General features: G+C 34.4%; 1 protein-coding gene across 1 annotated transcript in view; it reads left to right on the top strand.

Annotated features, from left to right (window-relative positions):
* Positions 1-12545, top strand: part of LOC118837175 (ABI family member 3 binding protein) — a 201554-nt gene that overhangs the window by 93498 nt on the left and 95511 nt on the right. The window contains exons 17-21 of the mRNA XM_036744133.1: positions 414-491; positions 4584-4664; positions 8053-8127; positions 9573-9638; positions 12141-12212. Coding sequence (XP_036600028.1) covers positions 414-491; positions 4584-4664; positions 8053-8127; positions 9573-9638; positions 12141-12212 — 372 coding nt within the window. The remainder of the gene's footprint in view (positions 1-413; positions 492-4583; positions 4665-8052; positions 8128-9572; positions 9639-12140; positions 12213-12545) is intronic.

Here is a 12545-nt window from a genome sequence, read left to right on the forward strand (position 1 = left end):
ATCACTCCCTATAGTCCCCTGTTAAAATCTATCTTTCTTTGTGGCTCAGGTCAGGTTCTGCCTCTTTCATAAAGCCCAAATGGCAGGAGCTATGTTCCTTTTCATTTTTATATCTCCTGTCTAGCAATGAATAAATGTTTGCTGAACTGGATTCTGGGATTTTTTTCTAAAATATAGTCACCCCCACAAGATACGACTAAATATAGTGTTCTTTCTGCAGTTTAGTTCAATATGATTCTATCAACAATGTTTGTTGAGTACCTATTATATGCTAAGCAATGGGCAACAGAAAGGATCTGCTGATTCATATGTAGTCCTTGCTGTTGTAAATTTACGGTCTTGGTACAACATGGTTGCCAGCTGAAGAAAGATAATTTAATGAAAAATTATGAAATAGAATCTGCTTCTTTCAGCTTCCACACAAACCACATCCATTCCTTCCACAACTAAGCGACGACGCCTCAAGACCAGACCACCAGGAACCAAAAGTGGTAACTAAGATTTTTATGACCCAGCATTTTGAATTCTAACAATATCTTACAAATCCTCCTATTAAAAGGAAAGTGCCATGGTTTACTGTACTTAAAGTTGAAAAACTGATAGGTTGCAGCTCTAATGATAATCCAAATCTGTTATTGATTTAAATACTAGAGGTTATGTTATATAAACTAAGGAACAAAAGTAGAAATGGCATTCTATGATAACATAACACAACATGATGTAAAGGTGGATGTCAGTTATTACTGTGTATATTTCATAAGTGCCCATCAAATTAAGCTTTTCCTCAGCAAGAGGCAGAAAAGTAAGGTAGAGAGTCAACCTCAAAGTCTTGATAATATGGATTTAGTTCCTGACACCTACCTTGTCTGTTTCATAGGTCTGGATTTTTATATATTATATTTTCTTAGGCATATACCTATGCTTTGTATAGGCATATACCTAAGTTTAATATAGATTAGAGTCTTTCTCTGTAGTAGGTCAAGTCAACAACACTTATTAAGTACCTACATGTGCCAGGAACTGTGTTAAGGACTGAGAATTCAGAGAAAGGTAAAAACAGTTTTTGCTCCCAAGGAACTCACCATCTAATCAGGGACACAACATATAAATAACAATGTACAAACAAGATAAATACAGGAAAAACTGGAGTTATTCTCAGAAGGAAATCACTAACATTAAGTGAGACTGAGAAATGTTTCATAAGATGACATTTTAGCTGAGACTTGAAGGAAGCCATGGCAACCAGGAGGCAGAGGTGAGCTTTACCAGGAGAAAGTTTTCTTAAGAAAAGGGAGGAGGGGAAGGAGAGAGGGAAAGAGAGGAGGGGAGGGAGAGAGGGAAAGAGAAGGGGAAGGGGGAGGGAGAGAGAGAGAAGGAGAGGGAAGAGAGAGATTTTATATTTAAGTTTATTCTTATTGTTCATTATTACTGATTAAACTGAATATATAGCTACATTTATTATTTGCTCAACTTAGTCTAAATTTATCTTTAAATGGCCCCTACCATTTAACGGAGTTTCAAATACTTTTCTTATAATTGTTATCAATTAGATAGTTTTTCAACATTGCTTGTTAAATAGTTTAGAGTTTTAAAATGTTGTTCAGGTCCTCTTCAGAATATCTTCTTATTCTTTCTCTGGTCTCTAAATATTTCTTGCTTTCCATTGCCAGAAGAAAAAAAAATACAGAAGCCCTAACTTTCAAACATTCTAAAAGCCCTAAACTTCCCTCAAATGGACAAATGGACAAATCTGGCTAATAACAGTATTTCGTTAGTAAATAGCAACTTCATGGCTCCTTTTACCCAGGGGAAATCCGGTATTGTAGGTTATATGTGATATGACTAGACAGCCCAAAAGTTTCACTTAGACAACATTGGAGATCTCATGTGAATAACCAGCACTACTCCACAGTTACAAATGACTTGCTCATTATCCAAATGATATGAAATAAGCAAAAAAAATTATAGTACTACATTTACTACATTTTGCACTACTACATTTTCTTTTCCGATCTTATAATGCGTGATCTAATACTTAAGTTCTTAGCTCTAGGTAGATTGTATTCTCCACTACAGGGCTCAGTTATGAATTGATCAAAAAACATATTGATGGGGAACAAAGGACTGATGTCATGTCAGTTTCAACTATGATAAGTAAAACCAAGTCATGTACACTTTGGTTTCTTGAATGAGTAAGGTAGCCAAGCATAGCATAGAGCTTTATTTTCAGAAGGCTAATTAATCTGAACTTTGTTAGAATTTTATTACATCTCAGCTCAACAGTAATTTGTTGTATCAGACATTTGTAATAACTTCAAAAATTATTTTTCTTATGCCTGAGACTATGATATAAATCTCTAGGTTGAAAAATACAGTGTGGCATTAGAGTCAGATCTCATTGGCCACATGTGAAAATTATTTGCATTATTATTTGCATGTATCATTATTTGAAAAGTATCTGCTTTGCTGAAATACTATTACAGCTGATACTATGGTTAATAGCTTTCTCTTTTGTAGATGCTGAACATACTCTTAAAACTCATTTTCTAAAGCCACATCAAAGTTTAGTATTATCTACTTTTCAGCTGAACTGCTTTATGATATATTTTCTTTATTATGAAAAATATTTTAGAGGGGTAAGAGGATATTTCCAACTTTCATAATGAAGACATCTCTTTTTTCTTTTTTCCCACCTAATGTAAGTCTCTAAAGCCCTAAAAATTCCTAAATTAATTCTCTTACTTTTTTTTTAACTCTGTTTCTTTAAAACTCAAAATATTAACCTAGAAGCATCCCACAGAAATTTGGAAATTGCTTGAACTTTCCTTAATTTCCAAATTCTAAGACTAAAATAATTTTCAAAACAAGTATTTTGGCATGGTCATTTTTTTTCTAATAGAAATCAAAATGATGTAGTAGAGTGATCTCATCATACCCAGACCCTTCTGCTATCATCAGGGAATTTCTCTTTCGCAATTGTACCTGTGATAGTGTCAGAAATTTGTAAAAATTGTCAAGGCTTGAGTAACTGGGGAGTTCATTGGCTGAGAAAAGAAAATGGATTCCATTCTTAAAGATGAATAGCATTCTGATCAGATAATGCAGATAGGCTTTTGGTCAGAAAGTGAAAAAAAATAGTTCTGATCACCTTAGAAACCTGCTCTGTTTTTGTTCTTCCCTGTTCTCAGGGAGAAAATAATAAATCATCTTTTTCTATTGCTTAGTTGAAGTCCTTTTAAATTTCCAGTCTGGTGCTAGTCAGCTAGAATCTGAGGAAGATAGAAAGAATGGGGAAAATCCCCATCTAATTAAGAGATAGACTGTGGTTTATGAGAGAAGTGAGGATTGTTAGGTAAGAATGATTTATTGATTCTGGCGACCTAAACACTTGCAAGGAACATGTTGAGCAAAATTTTCTACCAACTAAATATCAAATCACATCGTATCTATGAATCAGTCTCGAAGGATAACTTTTAATATATTTGGATTTGAAGGATAGAAGGAATCTAGGGCCAATCTATTTCTAGCATAGTTCCTGGCACACAGGTGGTGCTTAATAAATGATTTTTGATTGGTTGGTTTATAGTACTACATTTATTTTTCCAATCTTATAATGTTTGATCTAATATTTAAGTTCTTAGCTCTAGGTGCATTGTATTTTCCACTACAGGGTTCAATTAGTTTTTAATTATTGTGTCTTGGCTAGAAGTTTAAATTAAGAATTTTAATAAGATAGAATGGGTAAGGGCCACTGATACAATTTACTTAATTGGGCATACTGAGAATGATACCAAAGAAGGAGAAAAAAAGTCTGTCAAATGTTCAAAAATTTTAATTTCCCTCACTTTCAGTTGGATGTAGCAATAAGGCTTTCAAGAGTATAGGTGTTGGGCCACTGGCAACAAGGAGTTAGGCAGAAGGACAGAAGCAGATTGGTGAATGATCTCTTAGGAGAGTGGGTGAGGTTTCCAAGTCAGTGAAAAGGAATGGAATACTCAGAAAAGATTAAGTTTTGGGTAGCATAGTCAACAACATTGAAAATCCCTAACCGCATGAATCAGAGTCCTAACAGGAACTGTGTATGAAAAAGGGGGTGGGTGAGGTGGGAGGTAACAAGCTTACTTCTTGCAACCTCATGCTTAGAGAGCTTTGAAATTGTGTTGTGTTGTAACAATCACATTGGCACAGCGTTGTGGATAGGGACCAGCTATTAGGCAAAACACAGACTGTCAGTGACTGTCTAGGTTGTTAACTTGAATGAAATGTCTTTCTGAGGTCATTTTTTCTGTGCTTACAAGATGAAATTTGAAAAAATTAAAAAAGTGGTTTTTCCCTGAATTTTGGATATGTTACATACGTGATGTCAGCACCATCTATTTTTTATTGTAATAGATCCCGAAAATGGGTTTCTATGAGGAAATTTATTTATGCTCATAAATAAGAGCAGATCACCCTCTTGCCATCTCAGGGTTTTTTAAGTATTTACAGCAAATGCAGAGTTTGTTTTGAAGAAGTCAGTGGGGTTACATCCTTTTAATAGCTGCCTGCAAATACTCTAAAGATGATACCTGCTTTCCCAACAGTGATAAGCTCAACCACTTCAGAATCTACACCAAAGCACAAACCAACTTCTCTTGAACTTGAGAGCCCATCAGCAACATCGGGTAACAATACTATGTCTGCCAATCATTGCCTTGTTTTTTGATATGTCATTAAATTTTAGCAGGCAGGTCATCAAACTCTTTCTCAAAGCATGTCAGCTGAACTTTCCTGTTTCTTTATTTGCAGACATTCCATACATGCTGATTTTTCTGATTTTTTTTTCAATGGTAACAATGATAATTTAAGACATTGTAATCAGAACCCTGTAAAACTGAGTATACAGAATGTCCCAAAAGTCTTAGTGCTATTTTAAGATGGCGCAAAGATTTTTGGAGCACTATGCATTTTTCCTAGGCCAAAATGACCTACCCACCAGGCCTCAAATTCATCTAACCAGTAATAACATTATATTTTAATTCTAAATTTAAATAGCTCTTAATTTGTTCTGAGAATGGTTAGTTGTCAAAACCTTTATTTCTGACAAAAATGGCAAAAATCTTATGTACAATAGTTTTAAGAGTCTAGTCTGTTATTGATTTTAGGAACTATGAATAGAACAAATGGTTATTAACCTCAAATCTACAATTGGATTATGTTGCTGCCGCTCTTGTCCTAAGGTAAAAGAATTAATCATTTGTAGTCTCTACCTGTTCCATTTATCCCTACTTGAATTTTATCCTTTCAGAATTCCTTTGAGGAATTAGTCTTTTTACAAATATTGTTTCAGGTAGATTTTTCTCTCATTGAAGTAGGATTGAGAGTATGACAAAAAGAAATAGTCATTTATCAAAAAGAAATCATAGGATCATAATCGAAAGGGACCTGAAAGGTCATCTAGGGCCCAGGGCTTCTTAAGCTTTTTCTACTAGTGACCCTTACTTTATAGATGAGGAAATTGATACTGAAAGAGATTAATTAAGTGACTTGCCCAGGGTCATACACCTAGTAAGTATCTGAGGCAGGATTCAAACCCAAGTCTTCCCAACTCCAAGTCCCACATTGTACCCACTATACCATGCTGCTTCCAAAGAGTACTAGTAGAAAGAAAAAGTCAAATGAAAACAATGAAGATAGGTTTGTTAGCTTCTGTACTGAAAACAGGTTGTTTTTCAGTACAGAAGCTAACAAACCTATCTTTATTAACAGGTTGTTAAAAAAAGAAGGCTGTCAAACTAGATTACCTTGTTTTTCCTAATTATCCTCATTTTATGCTTAATTTTCATTTTGTATGACTTCCCATTTCTTCTGATGAACTTTTGTAGATGTATATTATTTTTGAAACAGATTTTTGGTCCCCATTTGGTCTTTCAAAAATTAATTCAAATTAATTAATTCAAATTTAAATTAATCCAAGTTAAATGTAAATTAATTAATTCAAATCTTCAGAAGCAAATGCAATAGGAACTATTATTTAGTTACCCAAATACCAAATAATACCAGAAACAGCATGGCTTATTTTCATTTTCCAAGGATATAATCTTCTCTTGTCCTTACCAGAAAAAACCAAACCACACAGCTTTCATTTAGTTAGATAAGAGTCCTGATTGTGCCTAAGAGAGTTAAGTTGGACACGTCTGCCAAGCTTTCCATTAGTGGTCTGTACAATGCATTCATGTGGCACATTTTGACCATATGAGGAATCTACAAGGTACCAATTTCAGCTTGATTCCTGAAGACAGCAAAAAGAAAGGAAGCTTAATAATTCTTTTTTCCCATTTCTCAGAGAAAGTACATTTTGTTTTTCTTAAGTCTAAAAAATATACCAGGGCAGAATTAGCACACTTGAAACCCCATCTGTAACTGTCTCTAAGAAGCTTTTCAAGGTTCCCATTTTGGTGCCAATAAGAAAGTGAATTGAGTTGTCTCAACAATAGGATGACTTAGGAGCATCATATTGTGTTGCAAATTATTTATTGGCCAATAAAAACGAATTCCATCTGCCATTGTCTTATTTTTGCATTCTCACACAAGTCTCAAGTTAACATCTGCCAAATTAAAAAATTGAATTGATTACGTGTTTTAATCAATTTGAGTATTAACATTTATCAACAAATGTTTTGAGTACCTTATTTTTAGTCGTGGAAAAAGTATAGGAATGCCATTCCTGATTGTTAATGGAAATTAACATTAAGTCAGTCTTAGAAATTAATGACTTTCTTCAATAACATTTAAAAGGCATTCCTAAGTAATAAATTATATTGTAAGTATTATCCATGAAAGTCAATCATTATTATTATTTTTATCTAGAGTTTCTAAGACTGAGACACATAAGCATTGCATTGTTGTATAGAGATCTATAATAATACATGTTTTCATAATAACAGACTTTTGCTCATGTATAACATGCAAGGAGAGCAATATGCTGTATTGATTGGAAATCTAATCTTGGAGTTAAGAACACTTAGGTTCATGTCCTGAATCTTATGCCTACTTATTGTGACTCTTCAAGCCATTAAGCCTCCCATTTCCCTTGTAACTCTCAAACTATAATGATCCTGATCTGAGCCAATAGGTTTGCTATCCTAATGGTATCACAGGGCATAGGATAATAGACTCAGACCCGAGAGGGATTTTAAAAGCCATTTATATTTTATAGCCCAAACAATACTGACAACAATAATAATGTGTAATAAGTTAGTCTCTCTTATAAATTTGCTTATTGCGTCTACATAAATTCAAAAGTAGTAGAAGTCTATTTTGTAAAATTTATGTAAGCAATATATAATGTGCATTCCAGGTCCTTTAAAAATTCAGTGAAATCAGCACACAGAGAAATTGGGGGGGGCGCAGCTTTGAAGAAATATTATTTTTTGTTGGCTGACCTCCTCAATTTTTCTTCCCTTTTTGTGACTCTTGTTTTTACTTTCTTCTGGTTTTGAATGCATCTCCAAAGTCTGTTAGATTTCCATTTTAAGTAGTAATGGTAGTAGTATTTACTTAGCAGACCACCTGCTTTCTTTTGTTTTCTCGTGTTCCTCCTTGAAGCTAAAATGTTGGGTTCTGCAAGTTGAAACACTGTATTGCTTACAATATACACTTGCAATATATGTCACAAGAGAAATCCAGTCATCTTTCTTCAAAGTCTGTGTGCTTGCTATTTATTATCAAAACTCTGGCACATTTTCTTTCCAGGAATGTATAAGTATCTATCTATTAAAAAGATCACTGAGTATGGGCTCTCCAGTACAATTTAAATAATCTTGATCTTTCTTCTTGCGCTGGCTTCACCCCTTTCTTACTTTGTTGCAAAGTTTCAAAGATACTAGAATCCAGCCTTTTGATGAGCTAAGCTCATTAATGACATTTCCCAGGCAGCTTAAGCTTCTTTCTCCTCACTTAAGTCACCCTTTTTTGTTCTTGTGCAAAGATAATCTTTCCATAGATGTGCATGCGTGACTTCAGTTCACACCTGGGGTTATGCAATAAGTTCTCTTTGTCTTTTTCTTGCAGCTCCTAAAGAAATACTTCCTGTTCCCCCCAAACCAACAACTCCCCCTGGCCCAGAAGTATCACAACTTATTCCTGGTAAATTTAACATCAGAAATGCATGAATAGGGGGTGAAAGTGATAAAAATGAGTTAAGACCTGCAAGATGGTCAATGGTATCCATCTCAATGTTTCTCTTTTTTCCCAGAGAGGAAGCATCCCCTCATTAGCTTGAGCTCTAACTTTAACATATTACACAGAGCAGATTCAAGAGTGTGGACTCCAATGAATGACATTTTTAACCATATCTTATTTTTCTGAACAACCTACTAATTTTCTAGTTTGGACAAAAGCACAATTAAAATATCCAAAAGAAAAAAATTATGTCAAAAGTGTTTGCAACAAAACTGAAAAAAAATCCATTACAAAAATATTAAAATTACATAGATTAAATTTTCTTTAAAGCACACCAAAAAAGAGAAAATATCTTCAGCTATTGATGTTTTATAAAGTAGCAAGGAACTTTTAGAAATGTTTAAGAAATACAATAAACCCAAAATGTTGTTGAGCTGACCCTAGTGAGATAAGGTTTTGCTTTTCTGAAATTGGTACCAATTGAACAGTTTGTTCCTACCCCCGTGTTATAATATATTTCATTAATATTGTCCTAAGCTTGCATTTTTATGATAAATAGCTATCCATAAACAAACCATGGTTACACATTTTGGAAAGCACAACATACTTTTGGCTTTTCAGAGACTAGGCAGACAACCCACTGATGGAATATCCAAAACAATCATAACTAAAAACATAACTTTGAAGGCAGTAATTTCTTATAAATTCATATTAGGAAGTCATTCAGTTATTGAAAGACACAGCTCATATGTGATCTAATAGGAAAATTTAAGAGTAATAGGTTATAAGGAAAACATTCACCAAATGAATATTTTGTCTTTATTGATGCTTCCCTAAGGAATGATCATTTTCTCAAAACATTAAGAAATCCATGGGTTTTTTTTAGTAGAATACTATTTTCACTTTTAAATGTGCCCAAGCCAGGCCCAAGAGGCATAAACTCTCATCATTTGTAGAGGAATCTTTGAGATTTAAAAAAAATAATTCATTGAAAGTAACAAAATCAAAACAGAGCAAGAAATGGATTAGTTATTTGGAGCCTGAATTGGATGGACCTCCACCATCCAATGGAAAGATGAAAGTAATAGGTGATGACTTTGCTTTTCAGTCCAGTTTCCCTCAGCTCAAAGAGATGACACTGTACCCTCCATTTACACGAGTAGTGCATCCCCAGAGCAGTAAGGGATATGAATGGTTGTCAGAGAAGTACCAAAAAAAACTCATTCTTACATTTTACTTTCCTTGTAGTTTTCCAAGAAGATGTAGAATAACCAGTGAATTACTCTACTGAGTGAGTTGCACTCAGTATATATCAGTGAAGGAACATTCTTAATTTAACAGGAAATCTTATTACCCACTTGGATTATGCTGTTCAATATTTTCCTTGGTTTTGCCTATTTTTGTTATAGCCCAAGAGTCTGTTAGTACTGAAACTTCACCAGCAACACCTTCACCACTGTCACTGACAACAAGAGGTAATGAAAAATTTCCTTTAGTGAGCGGTTGCCTGTCTTTGTTAGGACATAAAAATATCCCTCCTCATTTCCTTTTATGTTCAACTTCATACCCATTAATTATCAATATGTTTCTAAGTTTGCCAGATCAGTTCTCCAGACCTTTCCTCCTCTCTTTCCAACGTCTTCTGACTAAGATCATAGAAGTCTATTCAAACCTTGCTCTCATTCTGCCTTAAAATGTGTTTTTGCTTTCAAAAAATCATTCTTTGCCTTTGCTTTCATTGCAAAATTAGGATGAATTTGCATATTGCTCTAATCTAGGCATTATCTCCAGCAGAGTGCCATGGTTTCCCTGAAATACATGGATGCAATTCATCTTTGAATCTTCTTCTTTGTCTCCATCTTTGAAACTTCCAGTCACAATGTCATATTGTTTATTGTCCCCTGAAAGGAAAACAGAGAAATTAATAGTTCTAAAATATGGCCACCACCACAGAAAATACCTCAATGTCTATGGGAATGATCTAATATTACTGGTTTTATTTTATAGCTATTTATGTTTCATTTATGGTTGAGAAGTTGAATGATTGGAAGTGAAATTAAGATAGAATGTGAAATTCCTATGAGCAGCCTATCTTCTCCCCAGTTCTTTTAGGAAGATGAACCCTGGGGATATAAATACAAAAACGAATCAGTCCCTGACCTCAAGGGATATGAACCTTAGATTTAGAAGGAACCTTTGAGGTAATCTAGTTCAGTCATCTATCCAAAGCAAGGGAGGGATATCAGATGGTCTACCACTATCTGTTTGAAAATTTTTTTTGCTATGGCAAGCTCACCAATTTGTGAAGCAACTCTATTTATGGACACATCAATTGTCAAAGAAAGTGCTTCCTTACACACCCTAAAATTTCCATCCATTCAATATATTTGTGCCTATTGGAGTAACTCAGAACAATGTTTCGCAGAACATTTTTAAAGATAGCTACATCCACACTGTTGCTTTTTCTTTTGACTAAACATACCCAGTTCTTTCACCACTTTCTCTTTTGACATGACCTCTAGGTCCTTCGCCACCCTGATAGTCCCATGTCTAAGGACACATTTATCAATACTTCATTAGACATGTCACTTCCCACTGCATATAGGCCTCTAGATGTCATCTGGCCAGAGAAGAGAGTACAATGAAACTATTACCTTCCTTTTATCTGAGCACTATACTTCTAAGATCTTATTAAATTTTTAAGGACTCATTACATTATTGACTCACTAAGCTTGCTGTTGAACAAGAGTGCCAGATCCTTTGCACATTAGCTACCTCTTTAACTGCCTCTTCTAATTGTATGATTGATTTTATGAAAGCATAAAGGGAAAACTGCATATTTACTCCAATACACAAATGTATTGTGATTTCTTCTATGGTGATATTCCCTTCAGCCATGAAAGTCACAATTAATCGATGCCTGTCCATCCTATACAGCTCTCATAAATGGTCTCCCTTAAGTTTCCCACAGGGGTGCTACTCAAACTGTTCGTGCCTTCTTCACATTCTCTTGACAAGATGCCAGTGGAGCACACAGGCTGTCCATTGTCTCACAGGCTCCTAGATTTTGACCTGGAAAAGACCTTTAAGGCCATTTAATCTAACCCCTTAATTTTTTTCGGACAGGAAACTATACTTTTCTCAGAGTGTCTCACATAGAAATTAGAGCCCAAGTACTCTTATTCCAAAGCTAATCCTCTTGCTATTGTACCATTCCATTTCTCTCTGGGATTAGTCCACCTTTTTTCTCCTCATTGTGAATTTCTCTGTTGACTTCCTTTAATATTCTTTTTGTCTATAATGTCTTACAATTCATTTGTGACCACTATTGTTAAATTCCGTATCATCTTTTCAATCCATTGTTCTAACCTATCTTTTGTAGAATGTTATCTCTCAGCTATCTGAATGACTCATTAATGCCTTTAACATTAATTCATCATCACTTCCATCTCACTGCCAGAAAAAAAATTCTTATTTTTTCCTTTCTTTTTAAAGTTGGCTCAATGAGCCTTTCAAGTAATAGAAAAAATTAACTGCTTTCAAATAAAGTTTGAAGTTATACTTGTGTCTTAAAGTTTAAAAAACAAAACAAATTCTAAAAAGTTTCTTATCCCAAAACTGAGTTTCAGACCAGAATGTGGACTTTTATTCCTAAAAGTTTCATATAAACTTTCTTGTGTACCAACATACAACTTTGAAATTCTTTTTGGTTCTATTTCATCTATACCCAATTTTGTTTTTCCTCTAATGATTTAAAAAGTCCCTGGTGTGTCTCTTTTTCGTTTGAGAAAAACCAATCACCCATCTTAAAATATCCTATTTCATTGGGAATCTAGTGACAAAAAGCAACCATATGGCTTGAGATGTTTCCATAATGAATAAAAGGAAGATTTAAATATTCCTCAAAGATGTAGATAGCCTTGGCAAGTTTCCAGAGTTATGCTAGTTATAATAATCAGGCATTTTTTTTTCTTCAGCTCCACCAAAATCAAAACAGCCTGGTCGGCGGCGCCCTAAACCTGCTCCCAAAGTATCCCCCACCAAACCTGGTAAATGTGTTGTCGGTGTTTCAGTAGAATGATTATTGTCATGTTGAAGAGAGGGTGATCCAAAGATTTAGACATCAGATTCAATATATTTACAATTATGACTGTTCTTTGTACTGATTAAATGCTCATAGTGGTAACCAATGACAGTATTCCCAGAATATACATAAGGTGTTTTGCATATCTTTTATCCAAGACTAATACTCATTATTATAGGTGCAAGCCATCTAACAAATTTGATGCAAACCTGTTAACAAGTAAATAAGAGAGGAAAAATGTGCAAAAGGTACATTTGCATGCTTGGAAAGGAAAACACTGCCCTGTGTCCCCGTTTCC

The sequence above is a fragment of the Trichosurus vulpecula genome, chromosome 2 (assembly GCF_011100635.1).
Source record: "Trichosurus vulpecula isolate mTriVul1 chromosome 2, mTriVul1.pri, whole genome shotgun sequence".
In the NCBI taxonomy this organism is placed as follows: domain Eukaryota; kingdom Metazoa; phylum Chordata; class Mammalia; order Diprotodontia; family Phalangeridae; genus Trichosurus; species Trichosurus vulpecula.